Source organism: Cinclus cinclus, chromosome 10 (assembly GCF_963662255.1).
Source record: "Cinclus cinclus chromosome 10, bCinCin1.1, whole genome shotgun sequence".
Taxonomy (NCBI): Eukaryota; Metazoa; Chordata; class Aves; order Passeriformes; family Cinclidae; genus Cinclus; species Cinclus cinclus.
Genome location: NC_085055.1, coordinates 20035024 through 20054813, shown reverse-complemented (window position 1 = coordinate 20054813; position 19790 = coordinate 20035024). Strand labels below are relative to the sequence as shown.

The window sequence follows — 19790 nt, the reverse complement described above, 5'->3', positions numbered from 1 at the left end:
TTAGACTAAGTACACACACCGAAAAACTGCAAAAGGGCTGTACAGAGAAACGTTTTCCAGAGGTTTCTCATCAAAATTTCAGAAGTTTTCAGAGAGACTCTTAAGTCTTTTTAAAGAGGACTGGAGACTCGGAGTCTTAAAAGCCAATTTAAATTTATCAGCATTCCCTAGAGTTTTCCATACTTTTTGAAGTACCTGCCCTTTACTGGAGAAGCTCAGGGTTTCTGCTGAATCCTTACAGCAAAGAATCTTGCCGACAGGGAAAATCCATAATGGATGAAAGTAAGGTAGGGAGAACACTGCAAACTGCAAAGAGGGTGTGAACAACTGCAAGAAAAGGTACCGCAACTCTAGAGGTCAGACATGATTCACACTCGGGAAACATTTATGTTCACTGTATTTACCAGCTACATTCTGCTCAAGGGACGCCAAAATACTTTATAAAAAATTCTTCAAAGGTTCAAAAATCAGTATGGTATCTTGTCCGAGTCTCCTGCCTTCAAGAAACATATTTATCAGAAGGGGGGGAGGCATGGGACAACACACAACAGAACAGTTTGTTTTAAAAATGTAAGGACTCAGACTGAAAAGTCTATTACATGCAAGATACATCTTCTATTCCAGTGCAGAGACCCTGAGAGCTCAATGCCATGCTCAGGTTCTTTGGGAGGCTTTTCAAGTCCATAACAGAATTTATATTTAAAATACTTTATTTCAATTATAGTGTTGAGATCATGAGGAATGACTAAGGTTTTACCAGGACCCTTAAAAAGACTCTTCAGCTTCAATAACTCACCTGACACTTCACAGCCATTTTACATACTCTGAGTGTCACACCCAGGTTACTCCCGGTTTCTCCTCATACCTCAGCACAGCTCTTTCGTCGCTGTTCTGACTGATGAGGTGTTAATTGAACTGTTGAGAGCATTAATTATGCCCTTTTCTAGCCCTTGAATACTTAACATGTTTACATTTTGTAGTGAACTGCTTGACAGGAGAGGAAGCAAGATGAACCCTAGACGATGGAAGTGATTCAAAGACAGAATTCCCCACCCTGATACGCAACTCACACTCAGGGATGCATTTCACTCACTGCTCCCCGTCCAGCTCCCTGTTCCTGTCAAGATGCTTTCTCCTGCACACTGCCTGTGCCTTCGAGGAGGAAAAGCACAGGAGCTACTTCTGCTCTCGGGGCAGCATGGCCATGAATTCCAGAATTCCATCTGTCAGGAACATTAATTCTAATATGCTTGAAAACATTGTCATTTTCATTTTATCCCCATGGCCTCTTAGGCAAAAGGAATGCCATTTACTAATAATTCATGGGAAAAAATAAATGAAAAGACAACTTTCAAGAGTGTCACTATTCTGGCAGCTCCTGTTCTCCCTCAGCTGATGATTACAAAGGCGCTTTGGAAGATTCCAAATCCAGTTTAAAGATTTCAGCAAGTTACAGCTACTGAAATGAGAAGTGAAAAGTGACACTAATGATAATGGGAGGTGTTAATGTCTCAGGCAACTTACCTTCTGCCTTGTATGAACACAAAAAACAGCCCTAATTAATCAGAGGTGGTGTCTACATTTAGGTAGTTGTCCTTCCTAATTATTTCCATTTTAAGCCATTGTTCTCAAGTTTTAAGAAACAGAACAAAAATTAGTTTTTAAGAATAGAGATGCACTCTTCCATGGTGTCCATAAAATCGTCATTCTCCAAATCAAGAGACTTGGTTTGCTATCAGAACTAAAAATCCAATTAAAAGCCAATCCTGCACAATACATATTGTTTTGTTTATGACCAAGAAGTTTCTCTGTGGCATGACTATCACCAGAAACAAAAAATCTTCATTCTTCTATTGCTGTTTTGTTATCATGGGAATTCTATTTTTAAATTTCATTCACAGGCCTATTGTGTATGCTACTTTGTACTAGCAGTTCAGTATAAAACAAGACAAAAGCAATAAAATAAAATCATTCAGTCTTGTAAGTCAGACATTCTCTCACTCGTACTGAGGCTACAGTTTAAGAGTTCTTGTTAAACAAGCATGGTGAGTCTTGTTCAGCTGAAGATATGGAGTATACACCATACACCAAGAACTGAAGCAAAATCAAGGATATATGAACTTTACATCCTTTGACAAAGTACTTTGCTGGAAAAAGTCTCAGCTTCTTTCTTTGATGTCTATTCTGGGTAAATCACCTTCCCTTTGAGAAGGGCGTTCAGCCTCTGAGCTTAGGAAAGTAACATGACTAAGATTATGTGACATTAAAAGCACGCAAAGTCCACTACAATTCTCTCCATCTTCCCACAGAAAGGCAGGGAGGGAACTTAGTTACACACCCTGTGAAGTATTAATCTGTTTTATCTTCATCCTCTGCAGCATAGAGAGCTTGGTTCCTTCTCTTGATTTTTTTAACGCCACTGTTCTCGTTTTCATCAGCACCAATGCGCTTCAATGACCTTTCAGTGGGGCTCTTCTCCTCCACCTGCTTGTTCCCACCAGACTTCTCCAGTTCCTCGTTGTTGGAGTCTGTGGCATCGTCAGATGACACCGCCATGGAGTCTGGCATGATCCGGATGTCAGAGAAGCTCGTAGAGAACTCAGGAGGGTGATCAGGGGAGGGATCTACAGAACACGTACTCAAGTCTTCATCACCACCTTCTTCATCCAGCATTATTTCATCTGGATTAAAGGAGAGGCCAGAATTATCTGTATTGTATTCACTGGGTTCCTCTGCTGACCCAGTACTGTCCATCTCCTCTTCCTCCTCCTCTTCACATTCACCTCGTCCTGAGCCCTCTTCTTTAGCCTGCTGGATCCTGTCATTGATGTCAGTGAGGCCAAACTGGGCACAGAACTCAGTGGTCTGGGGATTGATGGTATGAACTGGCTCCATGTTTTTTTGGGGCTTGCTGGGATCATAACAAGCAGCTGTCAATGTGAAGTTGCAAGGAATTTTGAGGTCATGGTTCAGCTCCTCTAACACTTCTTTAATGGCTTCTTCTGTCACACTGTAATCCCACCTAAACAATAAAAGTTCAAACAAGTGCAGCAAGTCAAAAGGTACTGCTTGTTCCCACCACAGAGTACAGCCTTCAAAGATGGATTATAAATTCATCTTAAAACAGACATTTTATGCCTCAAATGCTTTTTCAGGAAGGTTTTAATTTTCTTTTGGTTAGTACTGAGACACCCTTCTCTCCAGCAAGGATTAGTGTATTATGTCAACCCATGCCCATAGCCCAGCCTGATTTTCAGCTTCATGGTATAGTTTCTGTCCCTCAGATGCTGATATCTAAGTTTGCAAAACTAAACTAACTGTCCAGGTAGAGCAGTTAAGAAGATGCAGGCTTTAGACTACATATTTTGTCAATATCCCCTTTTCTTCCCAAGGCATTTAGCAAGGCATTACAGGCTGCAGAACAGAAACACAACTCAAATATCAAATATAACTTTACTTCCAGTCCAGAAAAACAAACTAACCAACCACACTTTCATCTCTGTTTTGCAAACAACTTACTTATCATGGAGGCCATTCTTGTCAGGCATATTCCAGGAGCTCTGGGTCACATTAACAAGACTGTTGGTGGCCTTGAGAACAGCAATCCATTCAGCATCGTACTCCAGCGAGTCGCCTGCATTTGGATCATGCTCCACATCTATTATCTACTTCCAAACACACAGAAAACAGATTGAGTTATTTCTCTTGACACCAGAATCTGATTAAAGTTTCAAATGTTACTTTCAGTGTACAGAGTTTAAATGAAGTTTAATGTACACTGAGCTAGTGGCCTCAACCAAGCAAATCCTCTCAAGCCAGCCGCCCCATAAGGGGCTAACAAAGGACAATCAGTAACAGTAAAAAAGGCATTTCTGAACTTCAGCTTAGAGCAATTAAAAAGCAGAACACACTCCCTCCCTTACTGCCAGCAACTGGACAGTGATGCAACTTAAAAAGAGAATTTGCCTGCGCCTAAATTCAGGCTGCTTTCTGTTGGAGGTTAGGATTTTTTTCCGTGGTTTTTTTTTTTTACTTTCTCTTAGGGAATTTTTCTCCCATTTGTTGACAAAGAAACTGGAACAACAGATACTTAAGAGAAACAAAAGATGTGGCCAGGAGGGAGGGGGTGCAGTTTGCTCCGTCTCCTAGTTGGTGGGTTTTCTCTTGGGAAAGGCAGAGATACTGACAGATCTTGGCTGAGGGTGAGGGGCTGGGGTCGGCCCTCACTTGCTCTCAGGATCAGAGCTGAGACAGTTGTGGTCTTGGTTCTGGGCTGCTGCTGCAGGAAGAATTTGTTGGCACCACAGAATTCTGTTCTTTACTGCTGCTTCCTTACTGTGAGTGAGCCTCTGCTCATCAGAGCAGTCCTGGGACTGGGACCTTACTCATACCCGATGTCACTGGGAAGGACCCTCCCCATCTACTCGGGTGCCTCAGGGGAAAACTCCTCCTCACTCCAAGGGAGCATCTCCCAGCTGCCTTCAGGAGCCCAAAGCCACTGCACAGCCCCGGCCATTTTCTGCCGCTGCTTTTGCTACCCTTCAGCCCGAAACCCAGCGCCCATCGAGACCCCGCTCTCCTTCTGCCTCCGCCACCACTTGGGGCTTAGAGCTACGCTTTGATTTGGCACCCTGGGCGTGTCGGCCTCTGCCGTTGCGGCTGCGAGGTTCCTGCCGCAGCCATTTCGCCATCCGGAGGGGCCCCGGCCAGGCCGCCCCTGCGGGTGTGCGAAGGAAGCCCCTTTTCCCTCTCTCCCACCGCCCCCATCGCCCACGCGCAGAGCGGCGCCGAGCCCGCGCCGCAGCGCCCCCTGCAGCCTCGGGGGAGTCATCGCCCCGCCCTGCCCGGCCGCGAGCCACCAGCGCCCCTGCTGGCTGTGCCCGGAACTGCACCGAAGGGGAAAGTGCCTGAGACCGACGGAGGCTGGGACTGGGTCTGGGAGTGTTTGGAGTTAATGCTGCTCTTGTTGTTTGTTTGTTTGTCTTGTTAAATACGTTTTATATACGGGGAAAGGACTGTTATTCCTTTTCCCGTATCTTTGCCTGAAATCCCCATCATTTCAAAATTATAATAATTTGGAGGGTAGGGGGTCATATTTTCTATTCCAAGGGAGGTTCCCACCTTCCTTGGCAGACATCTCTTTCAATCCAAGATACTTCTAAGTGGATACAAACCAAGAATTGACAGGAACAGTCATTCTGCTGTACGAATGCTCACTCATAGCACAGCTATGAATTAAGACGACATGTTTTTAAACTCTTTCATGATGAACTGAAATTCAGATCACTTTGTCTTCAGTGACATTAGCCCAAATCAAACCATTGGGGTTAGCCAAAGCCCTAGTCAGGCTCTAACTTTAAATACTCCACAAAGTAATTAAACTCTCCATGCTGCTGGAGGTAGTACTAATCCAGATCAGTTTTGTTATAGGATTTTAAGTCTGGACTAGCACTCATGTTCCTTTGCATAGTCAGAGCCCATCCTCATCCGCTCTTCCACCTTTAAAAGTAGGTACTAGGGCAAATGGATCCCACCATCCCACAACCAAAGGACAGACAATGAAGCACCTTCCCCTTGGGATGATAAATAAAAGCCACTCTAAACACCTGAGTGCATTTGAAAAACACGTTGTCAGCAGCTCACTCTCACAGCAAATTATTTGAGACTCATCCACTGAAGTCAGGTACTTGTTCTCAGATGGAAATGGTAGGATTAAGGAAACACAGCACCTACACAAAACGGTCTTATTTCAGGACAAAATCCTACAAAGACCATTCCACACATCCAGCATTCCTAGTTTCTTTTAAATTCCTCCACTTATCAGCACTATTCTTCATCTTATATCTAAGAACAGCACTAGCAGTTCAAACACATGAAATACTTAAAAGTGAAAACCTTCTACACGTGTTCATCACCTGCAGGAAGTCTCTGTGTGGCAGGCATTTATCCAGAGCCAGAAACTTGGTTGCTTTTGGTAACTCTTCTTTGGAGCTTGTCTAGGAAGCAAATGGTATTAAAACAATCATTAGCACTTCTATGAAATTTTATCACTCTAAACAAGCTGTATAGACAGGTTTAAATGTATAATTTCTACAGAAAAATAACTTTCTGAAATAGAAAATTAGCAGGGAAAAAGGACAGACTTCACTGGGAGTCTAACAGGAAGCAGGATGCAGATGACAGCAAGATAAAGTAAGAGCTACATTTCAGCACTAACCAAGGGAGCTGAGCACATCCACCCCTGGAGCAGAAAGAAAAACTGTAACTTAACTGGAAACAGACTTGCTGAGCCTAAATGGTCTGAAGTTACATTTTTACAGACAAAGAACTTGCAAATAGGAACAGCCCTGACATCACTTCAGGAATAACTGTTTCAACTACAGGGTGGTTTTTGGCTTAACCGGGGCTACCAGACCTGCAAAGCCGCACTACAGGGATCCTCCCACCCTCAGTTAACCACCTTCTTCAGTCACTCCCTCATCACCTTTTAAGAAGTTGTCCCCTTTTCCTCACCTATTTTGAAGTTGCCTGCTTCCCCAACAGAGCAGGAGAGTGCTTTTCTATATAGTTAAATTAACAAGTTTCAAGAACAATAACTTCAGCTATTTCATTCTGTTCCTGAAAATGATTAGGGAGTTACACACCTCATTTAAAACATCTCTTTAATTTACATAAAATAATAGTCCTAACACCTAACACTTAATCTTTCATGGTTTTAAATGAGTTTTAGGAACAAAAACCACTAAATTGCTTTTCTGGGCATGGTTACCTGCACTAGAATTCTAAAGCTTGCCTGGGACACATACACTCTTCACTTTCTGTCCCCCTTTACCTCGTGTTGCATGAAAGCTGCAAATTTAACATGGAGATGTGCTGAGAACCAGTAGGTGGGTTTCAGGTGCTGCAGGAGCTCTGAAGCAGCAGGGCTTCCCAACGTGTTGCTCTCCACTTCTTGACGGAAGAAGGATTTCATTTTGAGGAGCTGTTTCTTGTTTCCATAGTGATAGATGCTCCTTGGCCAGTCATGTGACATAAATATATCGATGGGACGCTTCAGCTGTCAGGCCAAAAAGCACGTGGCTTAAATACAACATATTGACAAAGGAGTTTAGAAATTACTTTAGGCAGCCAGCTGTGCTTTATACTGCCTTTTAAAGGAGCTCATATCACCACTGTAAGTCAGGCACTCAGAGAAATCACAGCTAGAGAGCAAGTCCTCTGCCCACAATCAAAGGCATATTCTTCCTCATGAAATTTTTAAAAGCTTTATTTAAAAGGAATAATGGCTAAACATAATATTCCTCCTCAAAGGACACATGTCTAAGAGCTCTGATCAATGTGCTAAAGCATGTTTTGGTTCAATATCCAGCACACTTCATCAGAATAACTTTAACTTCCTAATTCTGCATTAATGAAAAATACCCTTGTTAAAAAAATAGGCTTTTCTCTGACCTGTTTGAGTTTGAAGACTTCAATATTCCTCACATGGTAAGCACTTCTGATGGTCTGCTGGTTGTATGGTGGGCACTCAAAGTGGCCTGAAATGTTGAAAACAGTAATAGTTGCCTGAATCAGTAGTTCCTTCCTACACAGCAGCATTTTGGGGTCACACAGACACCTAGAGTAAAACCCAGGTACAAGGCTGTGATTTTTCATGATTGTTCAGAGTACTGCCACTCTGAAATTACAGTTTAACAGGTTCAGCAGCAGCCTAAACATCCCTGTCACTGCCCACAGGCACAAACTCCGGAAGTATCAACATGTACCCTGACAAAAGGGATGAGAATCCAACTTCACCTTGGGACAAAAAAGATGAATACCTAACATAGCTCCTACGTGTTCTACAGACTTACCAGAAAAAAATATTTTTTAGTTATTGCCAAAAGAATCCCGTCTCATGCCCCTCATACAATATTCAGGCATATAAAGTGCCCCCTTGATGACAGGAAATTTAATTAGCATTTAGAAGTATTAGACAGAATCAAGTATTCTAGAAAACTGGTTCAGAACTTTGCAGCTTGAAAGCCACCTGAAAAGCTTCTCTGAAGCTTTTTGTTAGTTAAGATAGCACAGTACAGTAACCATAAGGACCACTCTTTCAAGTGCTGAGATCAGAATGAATAAACTATCTTCTACTCACTGACATGGGGTATCATCTGTGACATGATTTTTGCCACCCATCCCAGGAAGAACTCTTCAATACACACCCACATAACCAGGAGGAACCAGATGTACTGACCTTAAGACTCAGGGCAGGACAGTATACTTATATAATGTCAGTTATAAACTGACTGTTTCACTCAAAGAAAATCAAAGTGTGGCACCCCACGCTGAAAGGACACTGCCACGGAAAAATCAACAGTGTTCCAACAACCCTCCAAAGGCGCCTTGCTTCCTGCTGTGGTCACCGGGCAGCTACAGACTCATCTCAGAAAAATCCGTGTGTTGAGCCAAGGGTGGCTTTCAGGCTAAGAGACGGTTCGGGGCTGAGCACAACCAGACCCTCACACCACGCCGCGGGCCCGGCTCTCCCCTGCCCTCCTCGCCCCACCAGTCCCGCTGCCCCGGTACCTTTCCGGTAGTCGTGAGACTTGAAGATGCCCGAGATGCCGCCGATCCTCACGCCGCGGAACCGCACCACGCCCGCGTAACCTGCGGGACGGGAGGGCGGTCACGGAGGGGCCGGGCAGGGCAGGGGCTGTAGGGGAAATCGCCAGCAGACCGGGACTGGGGCGGAGAGATTTTACCCAAATAGTAGATGTTGGGCGCGACCCACCCGCCGTAGGGCAGCTCCTGCAGGTGGTTGGAAGCCTCGTGGTTACCGCCGATGAATACGGTGAGCACCGGGGCTTTCTTCTCGCCCGAGTAGTACCTGCGGAGACACGGCAGCTGCTGGACCCGGCCAGGTCGGCGTGGGTCGGGCCGGGGCCGGGGCCAGGCCGGCGGCGCTCACCGGTAGAAGGTCTGCATGTCCCGGTACTTGGCCGGTACGGCCATGCACCGCAGGTCCGCCTCGTTGCGCACAGCCTGGAAGTCCCCGCAGCAGAGAAGCAGGTCGGGCCGCACGTTGTGGCGCCGCTGCAGCAGTTCCAGCGTCTCGTACATCTTGTCCAGGGCGCCGTGGCAGCACCCGGCCACCGCCACCTTCATCGCCACCGCCGCAATGAGCGGGCGCCGCGCGCGCCTTTCGCGTCACCACGGCGCGCGCCTTGCGTCACCTCTCCGCGCGCCTTGCGTCACCTCCGCGCCTGCGCCGTGTGGGGACATGGGTAGGGAGGGTGTCACGGGCCGCGGGGCCTGGGTCCGCCCCCGCTGCCCGCGGGCTTCCGAGAGCCCTGCTCTGAGGGACCTTGCCCGGTGACCTCCGGCGGTCCCCTTCCGACCTACCCGAGCAGGAATGTCGGACCCGGTGATATCCGATAATCCCTTCCAGCCTTGCTCGCTCTTCCCAGGAAGGGTAGCCAGGCATTGGAATGGGCTGCCCTGGGAGGTGGTGGAGTCACTGTCCCTGAGGTGTTCTGGAGCCAGTTCAGAGCAGGGAGCGGAGCTGGGGAAGGGTCACCAGTCTGAGAGGAGCGGCTGAGGGAGCTGGGGGGGCTCAGCCTGGAGAAAAGGAGGCTCAGGGAGGCCCTTCTTGCTCTTCACAACTCCCCACGACAGGAGGGAGAGGTCGGATTCTGCTTTCAGGGAACAGGGACAGGACAGGAGGATATGGCCTCAGGTTGCACTAGGAGAGGTTTAGGTTGGACATCAGGAGGAATTCCTTCATGTAAACGGTGACTAGGGACTGGAAAATGGGCTGCTCAGGGAGGTGGTGAAGTCCCCACCCTGGAGGATCTTTTACGGAAAGACCGCACGTGACAGACAGTGTCCTTGCCTGGTTGTCAGGTTGGGGGGCAGCCACAGGTTGAACTCGATGATCTCAGAGGTCTTTTCCAACCTCAGTAATTGACTCTGTGATTCTGTAGCTGGCCAGTGGGACCTTGACTCTGGGCAGTAACACTGGCACAGCGATGAGCACCACGGTCCGTAACTGGTCAGGAAGGCTCGTCACACTCACTGAGTGGGGTTGTACAGCGGGACAGGAGCCCCTGCGGGGGTACCAGAGCTGCATAAGGAGGGCTGCACAGGGGGGGCTGCACAAGGGGAGCTGCATATGAGGGGCTGCATAAGGGTTCGGCTCCCCCGGCACCACTGCACCCGCCGGGCACTGCCTGCACCTCCTCGGCCAGCCCTGTGGGGAGCAGCGGAAGCTGTACTTGTCCCTCAGTCGTAGACCACAACGTGGTGGTGGAGTAGCACGAGCAGTGGCTGTGCTCACTTCCACCTGGCGTTTGATCTGATAAAACACCGAGTCTGGGCCAGTTCAGCTTCAGGCAGGCGTGTTTTCAGCATAGCGAAGCACGGGCTTCTGTAACTTTGTAGCACACAGGGACAGAGTCAGTGACATCACCAGGGCAAGCGCCTATGAGGCTGGGTGACATACCGGGTATCTCCCCTTTTCCTTTCGGACTGGCAGGCTCCTCTTCGGAAAACGCTGATTTCCTGCTTTGGAAGGACAGTGGTTTGGATTGTAGGGTGGCCTTGTATTGTCACGTAGTAAAACTACTTCAGACTTTTTCCACTTCAAGACTGGTTTGGAGGTTTTTTTAAATTTGGGATTGAGCAAAATTGCAAGGACATAGTTAAGCATTAATTGGTACTGCTTCCCCTGTAATCATGAAACCAAGCAGACATTTCTGTTTGCCCATGGTACCAAGCATTACATAATGGCCTCTTTTGATACTAAGAAAATATGAGTGTTGTCTCCTACATTTCATTATTTCACAGCGTTGCATTACTCTGTGTATTTTGGGGCTTGTCCAAGCCCAGCTGAAGTGAAGGGGAAAATTCCTCTGGCTTCCAAACCCCACAAGTCTCCAAGGGGAAAGCATACACAGGAGTGCTTTGGGTGCACTTGGCTCTTTCACTTTGCTTAGACCTACCTGGAATAGTGCAAGAAGTCCTAACTCCAGCACCTCTCCTGGGAAAGCTTTCCAGCTCTCTGGGGAAGAACAGAAACCTCTTGCATTTGCTATCTCTCAGACTTCCTGAAAGGAAAGGGGTGAGAGACAGAGAAGGTCCGTGAATCTCTGGAAGGTAACACCTTACCTAGGGTACACCATCTCGAGGGGCTTCCTGAGATGCCTGCCCACCCAAATTCATCCCCAGCCAGGGAAGGTAAGCTGAGACTTTAATTGTATTTCCTGAGTGTTGAGTTGGGCTCATTTCTTATACTCCATGTGCCACTTATCCCAAGTGAACTGGTGCACAACAGAGTCTATAAAGCAGGGCTTCTTTTATGTCAGAGTATTTTTGTATTTGTACACTACTCATGATGCATCTCAGTATCTGTAATTAAATTCAGTGTTTGCTGAGCAAAACTGCTTTGACCTTTCCAGAGCACAAAGGGAATCAGCCATGCTGCTGTTTACAGAGTAAGTGTCAGCAAGTTAATGCTTAACTATGTTATTTTGTTCAGTCCTTCAAGACTGTTTGAAAACCCATGTGACTGAGGCACAGCTCTCTTCCAGTGCATGACTGACCCATATTTGGCCTTGGATTGGGTTTTGCAGTCATAGTCTCTTGCCCCAGTTGCCTGTGCATGTGTCTTGTGCCTGAATGTCCAGTCCTGCAGCAGAGGACTGCATGCACATCCTGTCCTGCATAAATGGCCAGGGAACTGTGAGGCCAAGGAGGGAAAAGTCCCAACAAGCAAGCTCAGGTCAGTAGATTGCTTGGGTAGGAGATATTTGCCCTTTTGGATGTTGCCTGCCTGCACTGACCAGTAAGTAATGTTTTCTTCCTGAGCTAAGTATGGTTTTTAGTACCATGAAAATAGTTTTCCTCTGCAGAGAAATGAAGAATAAAGGGCATCTGAAGGGGCTGTGAATAACAGAGTTGCTTCCCTCATCTCTGAGAATGTAGTAAGAGGAGCTTTTGAAGACTGTTCTGTCAAGTGCTTCCTAGCGTTTTTAGATTATACCAACAGGTTTCTAGCATGATTTACACATTACTAAAATGAAGAGTAGCAAAAGGGAGGCATCTGTATTTAACTTTTGGGGAGGGATAGCATGGCTGAGAAGGGTGGTACAAGGAAAAGTGCTGCTAGACAGTGTTTATGAAGGAGAGGGAGATACACTGGAGTGCAAGAGACAAATCTGATATGCTCCTACTGAGATTTTGAGCTGCCTCTGTAAGCTGTGAGGGCACGTGAGGTGGCACGTGTGTGTTTGTGCAACTGAAGGGAGGGGCTGCTGCAACCAGACAAAACTAAAGCTCCCTTAGGAAAAGGCCCCACAAGGCTGGCCTGAATATCACATTTCTTACCTGCAGCTGTGTCCAGGTGTCTTTGGGCATCTCCTCCTCTAGATCGTGTCTAATGATTGCAACGTGATCTGCAGTGCAACAGCACAGCTGCCAACGCAGGGCCTGTTCCAGGCTGAGGTGCTGCAGCTGCTTCCCTGTTCCAGCTGCACCAACAGGGCTCTTTCCCTCCTAAGTTGTACCTTTTGCCAGAGGACACTGCTTTGCTGGAGGGCACTACTGATGGCCTCCAGCCAATGAGGGCTGAAAGCCGTCTGGAGGAAGAGATGAAGCAACCCTCAGTAAATTCGCAGACAACACGAGGTTGGTTGGGAGTGTTGATCAGCTCAGGGGCAGAAAGGCTCTGTAAAGAGACCTGGAAAGATTCAGTCAAAGGGCTGAGCACAACAATGTGAAATTCAGTAAGGCCAAGTCCCACATCCTGCACTTGGACCACTCCTGCAACTCCAGCCTGGGGTAGGGGTGGCTTGAGAGCTACTCAGCAGGAAGGGACTCTCAGGTGCTGGTCAACAGCAGCTGGATGTGAACCAGCAGTGTGGACAAGAAGGCCAGAGGCATCCTGGTTTGTATCAAGAGCATTGTAGCCAGTAGGACCAGGGAAGCCATTCCTCCCCTGTACTCAGCATTGGTGAGGCTGCACTGCATTCAGTTCTGGACCCTTCATCTCTAAAGGGACGTTGAGGTGCTGTAACATATCCAGAGAAGAGCAACAAGGCTCGGGAAGGGGCTAGAAAGTATTCCCCATGAGGAACAGCTGAGGGAGCTGGGTTTGTTTAGCTTTGAGAAGGCTCGGGGGGACCTCATGACTCTGCACAGCGCCCTGACAGGAGGCTGTAGTGAGATGGGGCCGCTCTCTACCGTGCCTGCAGTGAGACCACAGGAGGAAATGGCCCTAAGGCAAGACGGAGAGATTCAGCTTGGCTAATAGAAAAAAAAAAAAAAAAAAAAAAGTGGCCAGGCTTTGGAATAGGTGGTGGAGTCATGGCCCCTGGAGGTGTACAAGAGGTGTCTGGATGTGGCGCTGGCAGATGTGGTTTAGGGGTTACAGCGGCAGTGCTGGCTGCATGGTCGGACCGGGTGGTCCTGGAGGTCTCTTCCAACCTCGTCGATTACTGTGAATCTCTAAGGGCGTCGGTGGCGTTCCTGAGAGATAAGCCAAACCCGCCGCCCGCGCTGGTTGGAGAGCCACAGGCGGGGCTGAGGCGCGGACCGGCCGTGAGGCGGCCCGGGGGCTCTGTGAGGCGGCCCGGGGGCTCTGTGAGGCGGCCCGGGGGCTCTGTGAGGCGGGGCCCGCCCCCGCCCCCCCAGCCGGCCCGCGGCGCTGGGCGGGCCCGGCCGTGCGGAAGGGGCGGCCAGGGCGGGCGGCGGAGCGCGCCCGGCGGCGGGAGCGGCGCTGGGCATGGGACGGGACGGGGCGCTGCCCCGGCGGGTACGTGCGGGCGGGCGGTGAGGCCCGGGGCCGGGGCTCGCCCTGTCTGGGCAGTGGGTCGGTCCCGCGGGGCCCGGGGCGGTGTCTGTGGATGAGGAGCCGTGCGCGGCGGTCCCGGTGTGGGCGCTGGCGCGGTCCTGGAGGGTCTGGCGGGGTGAGCTGAGGGCGGTGGGGGGCCGGCGATGCTCGCCCCGAACGCGTTGGAGCACCGGCTCTCCGTGGTGGCCGGGGCCCGGGCTGGGGCTGTGAGCTGTCCCCGGAGAGTTGTCCCCAGGGTCTCAGGCGTAGCAGGTTCTGAGCACAGCGTGTTCCCTTCCCGGGCTGGCCCGGAGGTGTTGGCTGTCGAGAGCTGGAGGTTAACTCTGGTGAGGGGTCCTCAGGCTGTTCTTTTTCTGTGACCACTTGTCCCAGTACCCTGGGTAGCTGGACCTTCCATTATCTTCACTGCAGCTGTGAATGAGTACGTGGTCGTGAAAGCAGGATTTATTTTTTTTTCCCCGGTGTATTTCTTCGTGAGCAAGAAAAGGAACAGCTTTGGCTACCAGACTCCTTGGTTCTTGGGCAGATGAATTCGAGATTCAGTTGAGCACAAACTTGTAAAACTTGAGTTCGAATAACGAGTGTAATGATTTATGAAGGAGGTGTTCCTGACAGAGTAATTCTCTCTGCAGGTCATCAGACTACGTTGGTCTCAAGTAATGTAAATATTTTTAAGCCTGGGACTAATTACATTACCTCTGTTTTTCCTGCTGAAGAGGGAAGCCGTAGGAGGTGTGCTGCTCTATGCTCCCATCTTTGTAGAAATGCAGGCTAGGGAAGGATTCCAGGGGCAGGTAGTCCCCCAAGCTGTTTGCTGTTGAAGTGTTGCCTGCAAGGCAGGGCACATTTTTCTTGGTGGTGGTCTTATGCCTTTAGCTCATATGATGTGATGCCTGCTTCAGGAAATAACTCTTCCAAAAATTTACTTAACCATTTCTTTAAGTCACCTTCTCTCTTGATTGTTTACTGTCAATCTCTCAAGCTTGGCAGGTCTGCTCTCTCATGTTGTGTAGGGGGAGGTTATTTTACTGAGAACTTTGAGGAGACTGTCAGTACTGTTAGACTTTATTATGTAAAATTATGTGCTTAATGTCTGGTGGATTCTGAGAAACTGAAGCATGAGACAGTGGTGGGTTGTTTGGGGTTTTTTCTCAGTATTTATATATCTGGAAATATATATATATATCTGTGTATCAGTTGCAACTGATTTATATATATATATATACACACACATATATATATGTGTGTGTGTGTGTGTGTATCAGTTGCAACTGATTTATATTTGCCTGAAAATTAAAGAATGAAGTCCAAGTTTCCTGGTGGCACATGGCCCATTTCCATTACCTAGATCTTTGCAACCACTGTCGTGTCATATTATTTTGTACTTGTAATTTGCACAGGGGTGCAATGTTAAAGGTAGCTGTGGGCAAAGTTCCTCCAATTACAGATGACTAATGTGTGACTGCCAAGCACTGCAGAGATTTTCTGGTAAAGCATCTATTTCATTTCCTTCAGCTTCAACCTGTGGAGCAGGTGATGAATAACATGGCTCTGGCAGTTCAGAAAGCTTTGTGGTGGAGCCCTGCGGTCTGACACTCATTACTGATAGCCCTGGAGGTATAAATATAATGCTGCATGGTGGAATTTGTTTTATTTTATTTTTTTTATGGGTGGGGTGAGCGTTGGCTGGTGTTTTTTGGTTTTTAGTAAGGACCGTTCTCCATAGAGAACTTCTCTGCCCTTGAATTACACAGAAAACCTGGCTTGAAGTGACTCTGAACTTGGCATGTCCTGATGCAGGACAGAGGTTGCTTTGCCTTCGTTCTGTAAATGTTTTCCAATACTGATTTGACTTAAATCACTGCATGTTCTTCTTACCTGAAAGACCACACTTTCTCCTGTGAACTTTTCTGGAAGTTCTAGTAGAGCTTAGATCCTGTGCTCCAATTCTGTCGGAAATGGGACAGCAAAGTAGAACTGTGGGAGGAGAGGAATTTTCTCATCCATAATTGATGTAGTTGAGTGCTGTCATAAAGAACTGTTTTCATGTGTGTTATGGGACAACATTCTTCCAGCAGAACTCACTGTTGTATTTTCTCTGCTGCTTATGTCCCTAGGTCTGGTTTGTGGAATTTCTGAGCTAGGACTGTCATGGCAGTTGTGACTAAGCAGGTGTTTTGCTTTGATCATATGAAACACTCCCTAATGTCACATACTTTGGAAAATCAGGGCTCGAGCACCAGAAACAGATATATTCTCTTTGCAGGGTAAAATGAGGATAATACTGGAAAATATTATCAATGTTAGTAATTAACAATGTTAACAATTAATCAGTGTTTGATTAGCATGCAAATACTATGCTGATGGAGAAATGAATAATTCTGACTGCAGAATAAGTCATACATGCAAAATACAAGCTAGTTAAAAATGACTTCATTTTAATGAATATGCAGCTTCATGAATGTGAAAATGGCTATCCACTTAAAGTGAAGGCACCTTTGCATTTATCTGGTTTTTTTATCATTTTTATGTTTGGTTTTCTGCTTCTATTTAAATACACAGGGAAAAGAAAGAATGAAAGTTCTCTTTGCTTTGTTGTTGTTTTGTAAATCTCCCTGGGTTAATAAAGACACAGGAGGAATTATTTCCTCAATCTTACTGGGACGTCTGGCTAAAACACTTTTAGTTTTCCTTGGTAGAGGATGGGGGATAGAAAAATTGTGTTCCCTTAAATTGTGCGTTGCTTTGAGCACACAGTTCTGTGCCTCTGGGGTGGCTTATCGAAGGCACAGGCACAGAAATCTGTAGCAGTGCCAGACTTGTTGAATACCAGGACGTGCTGCACCTTTTGGTGTAATTTGTTGCGTTTCGACAGCTGCTGCTGCTCCCAGTGCGAGATGGAGGCTGGCAGGAATGGGCTTGTGGAAGGTATGGCTGGTGGGAATGACAGCTCTTGGCTTCTGGGACTGTGCCTCAGAGGAGAGGGTGGGAGTTGGAGCTTTTCTGTGTCACTGTGCTTGTTGCTGACCCATGGAATAGCTGTAGTATTCCAGCTGGGGACAGATATGGGCTGGGAACTGAGGCTGCCCTGGAGAAATTAAGCCCCTGGGCTGTCACCTTAGACAAAGAGAATTTTACCCAAAGTTTTGAATGCCTGAGGGTTTAAGTGACTCCAATGTGATATGTGTAAGACCTGGAAAAGTTAGATATGTCAGCAATGAGAAATGCATGAGCTCTGAATAGATGGGCAATAAATGAAAACAATTTTTTATTTTAGCTGTTATTAAATTAAAAATGTATTTATTCTGCAGGCCACTAGCAGATGGCTACTCTGCTAAAGAAGTTTAGCTTCCAAGTAAGTTTCCGAAAGTGGTTTCAGGGAATCTGTAAATTGTAACCTCAATGTCAGCAAAAGTTAATGACCAAGGGAATGCTGTCTTGGCCACAAATCTTCCTCTGTTATTTTAACACTTAAATAAAATCACTTTAATTTGTTTAAAGTGAATGGATACTCTTAATACTGAATTAACATTCCGGGGACAATAAATTAATCTTGCTAATATGAACTTATCTCTTTCCATATAGGGTTATAAACAGCCAGGAGACACATTACTTAATCAAGCAGGCTTTCTGACCTCTGCTCTGAGCCTTGCCAATTATGATCTTTTGAAGTGTGTTCAACTTCAGTGTTTTACTGGTTGGTCACCTTATTTTCTGTCAGTGCATCAGAGCTCAGGCATTAAATTTTCTTTTTCTTGTTCCTTGCTGAACTTCAGCATGTTTGTGGATATATTTGGGTCCTGCTAAGTGAGAAAGATTGGTGTTTCTACACAGACATGGGGCTGGAACAATAATTAGTTGGCAAAGTATTTATGTGTAGAGGGTTGGCGTTACGTGGAAAAATCGTGTGAGCTTTTACTCTCTTGCTGTCTCATCTGTCTAACTGGAAACCAGTCTCATGGGGCACAAATTCCTGTCTGGTCAGTTTTAGTTCCAAGACTGCAAATGGAAAGTTGAAGAAAGGTATTTTAGAAAAGCTGAAAAGGGTGACATCTTTCCTGGTACTGTTAACTCTTCTCCTTCCCAGCTGACACCTCCAATGACAAGCTTTGCACGGCCTATGCACTAGTGCTGCCTAGAAGTTTCTGCTGTGCTCATGTTCAGGGATTCTGTGCTGGTGTTTGTAAAGGGGATAGAGGCACTGGAGTATTAGATAACCCTATCACTTAACCTGGAGGAGTTACACTGAATAATACTGCATTCACTAACTGCAAGTCAGTACTTTAAAGCAGTAGATTATTGTCTACTGCCAGGTTGCCAGGTTTATTTTTGAAAATCAGTGCAGACTATTATACTAGCCCAGATCTTTTTGAGTGGTGGGCTTGCCTTACGTTGCTGCTGTAAATGTGGACAGGTTGTATTTAGGTTAGTGTTCAGGGATATTTTTTCTTTAGGGTAAATCTACCAAAGCAGATTTCTCACTGTAAAAACTGACTTCTCCAAATGCAGAGTGACTGCAGAGCAGTGTTAATGGTCCTGCCATTGACAGTGAGGCTCAAGGTCATGTCTGCTTGGAAGCCTGCCTTGGTAAGTGTTCCCACTGCAGTGACCTCCATGGGTCACTGCAGGAATGCTGAAGTCCAGCTACAGCTGGTCAAGTTCGATGGTCTGGAGCTCTTGGAGAAGAAGGCATGAGAGACAAACAACCAAATATTCTGCTGTGTCTGGGTTTTCAGAGAGAGATTAACAAAGGACTTTGTTAACACTCCTTAAAGGAAATGAACTGTCATGGAGCAGCCGTGTATCTGTCTCAGTAAATAATACCTGGTTAAAGTGTAGGAAGGACTATCAGCTTTTTTAGGGAAGAGTGATCACTCTTCACTCCCAGGGGGATCTGTGTTAAGGCTTCTTGAACCAAGTTATAAGTGGCCTGGAAGAGAGGCTGAGTAATGAAGTGACAGTATATGCTGAAAATCACAGAATTAGGGTAGCAGAAACAAAAGCTGGCTGCAGTTGTAGAGGGTTCTCGCAGTACTTGATTGTAGGTACTTGATACCAGCAGATGTAAACGAATGTGCACAAGGGATAAACAATTCCCTGTGCCTGTGCAGTGATGAGCTCATGAGAATCTGTGACACTTAAGAAAGAGATCTTTTAAGTAATGCAGATAAGGCTCTGTGAAACTCGCCCAGCAGCAGTGAAAAAATGGCAAATAGAAAATGATAACTGTAGGAAAAGAAGAGGGAGCAAATCAGCATGCCATCGTGTAAATCCATGGTGTTTTTGTGTAATAAATAACATACCCACCCAAAGTTAGGGGCAGGCATTCTCCCCTCTCCAAAGAGCTGTAGTTAATATTACAGAAAAGCACATGGCTGAAGAGCTTTTGTAAAAAGAGTAACCAAATAAACTGGAACTTAACCTGGCAAATACATGTTTGGAAGTAGGAAGGATTATGACAGAAATCTGCAGCCATGGGAATATCCCTGTTTATTTTGCCACCCCAGTATAGCAAGAATTAAAGGGTGTCAAATGGTGCCCATGTAAAAGGTGGTGTCTTTTGACAGAGGAGGTATAAAAACATGGCCCCTTGGCTCCCCAGAACCTTTCTGTGTCCATGGAATCCTTTGATGAGACATTTCCCAGACTTGCTGCATGTGTGTGCTTGTTTTACCCTGCTTCTTGTGGCACTGACTACCTAGTTCTTGTGCTGAGGAGTAGGTGAGCAGTCAGACCCTGTCTGCCCTTTCCATGCCATTCATGACTTTGGAGCACTTATATTTCTCTGAAGTCACTTCTCTTCCAACCTGCAGTGCCTGGCCCTGCTCCGTCATTCCTCACAGAACAGCTGTTCAAGACCTCTGGATCATTATTGCTGCCCATCTCTGAACCCTTTTTCTGAGGCTACATTAAAATATTGGTCTCTAAAAGTGAACACCTTCCTCTTGAATAGAGT

The 19790-nt window shown here is 46.7% G+C and overlaps 1 protein-coding gene across 1 annotated transcript; it reads right to left on the bottom strand.

Moving 5' to 3' along the window:
- Nucleotides 1–222: 222 nt before the first annotated feature.
- DBR1 (debranching RNA lariats 1) lies at nucleotides 223–9150 on the bottom strand. Its single transcript, XM_062498939.1, has 8 exons — nucleotides 8954–9150; nucleotides 8748–8872; nucleotides 8572–8652; nucleotides 7453–7538; nucleotides 6833–7057; nucleotides 5916–5996; nucleotides 3520–3665; nucleotides 223–3022 (listed from the first exon to the last, which is right to left on the bottom strand). Exons 1-8 carry the CDS (start codon nucleotides 9148–9150, stop codon nucleotides 2350–2352), a joined length of 1614 nt encoding a protein of 537 aa, XP_062354923.1. The 3' UTR covers nucleotides 223–2349.
- Between the last annotated feature and the right edge of the window lie 10640 nt (nucleotides 9151–19790).

Excerpts from the sequence above, each read along its gene's own strand:
- DBR1 (XM_062498939.1), bottom strand. The coding sequence starts at position 9,150 with ATGAAGGTGGCGGTGGCCGGGTGCTGCCACGGCGCCCTGGACAAGATG. Across the intron at positions 5,997-6,832 it reads CAGCTTTCATGCAACACGAG|ACAAGCTCCAAAGAAGAGTT; the intron begins GTAAAGGGGGAC and ends TTTGCTTCCTAG. Across the intron at positions 3,023-3,519 it reads AAGAATGGCCTCCATGATAA|GTGGGATTACAGTGTGACAG; the intron begins GTAAGTTGTTTG and ends TTTATTGTTTAG.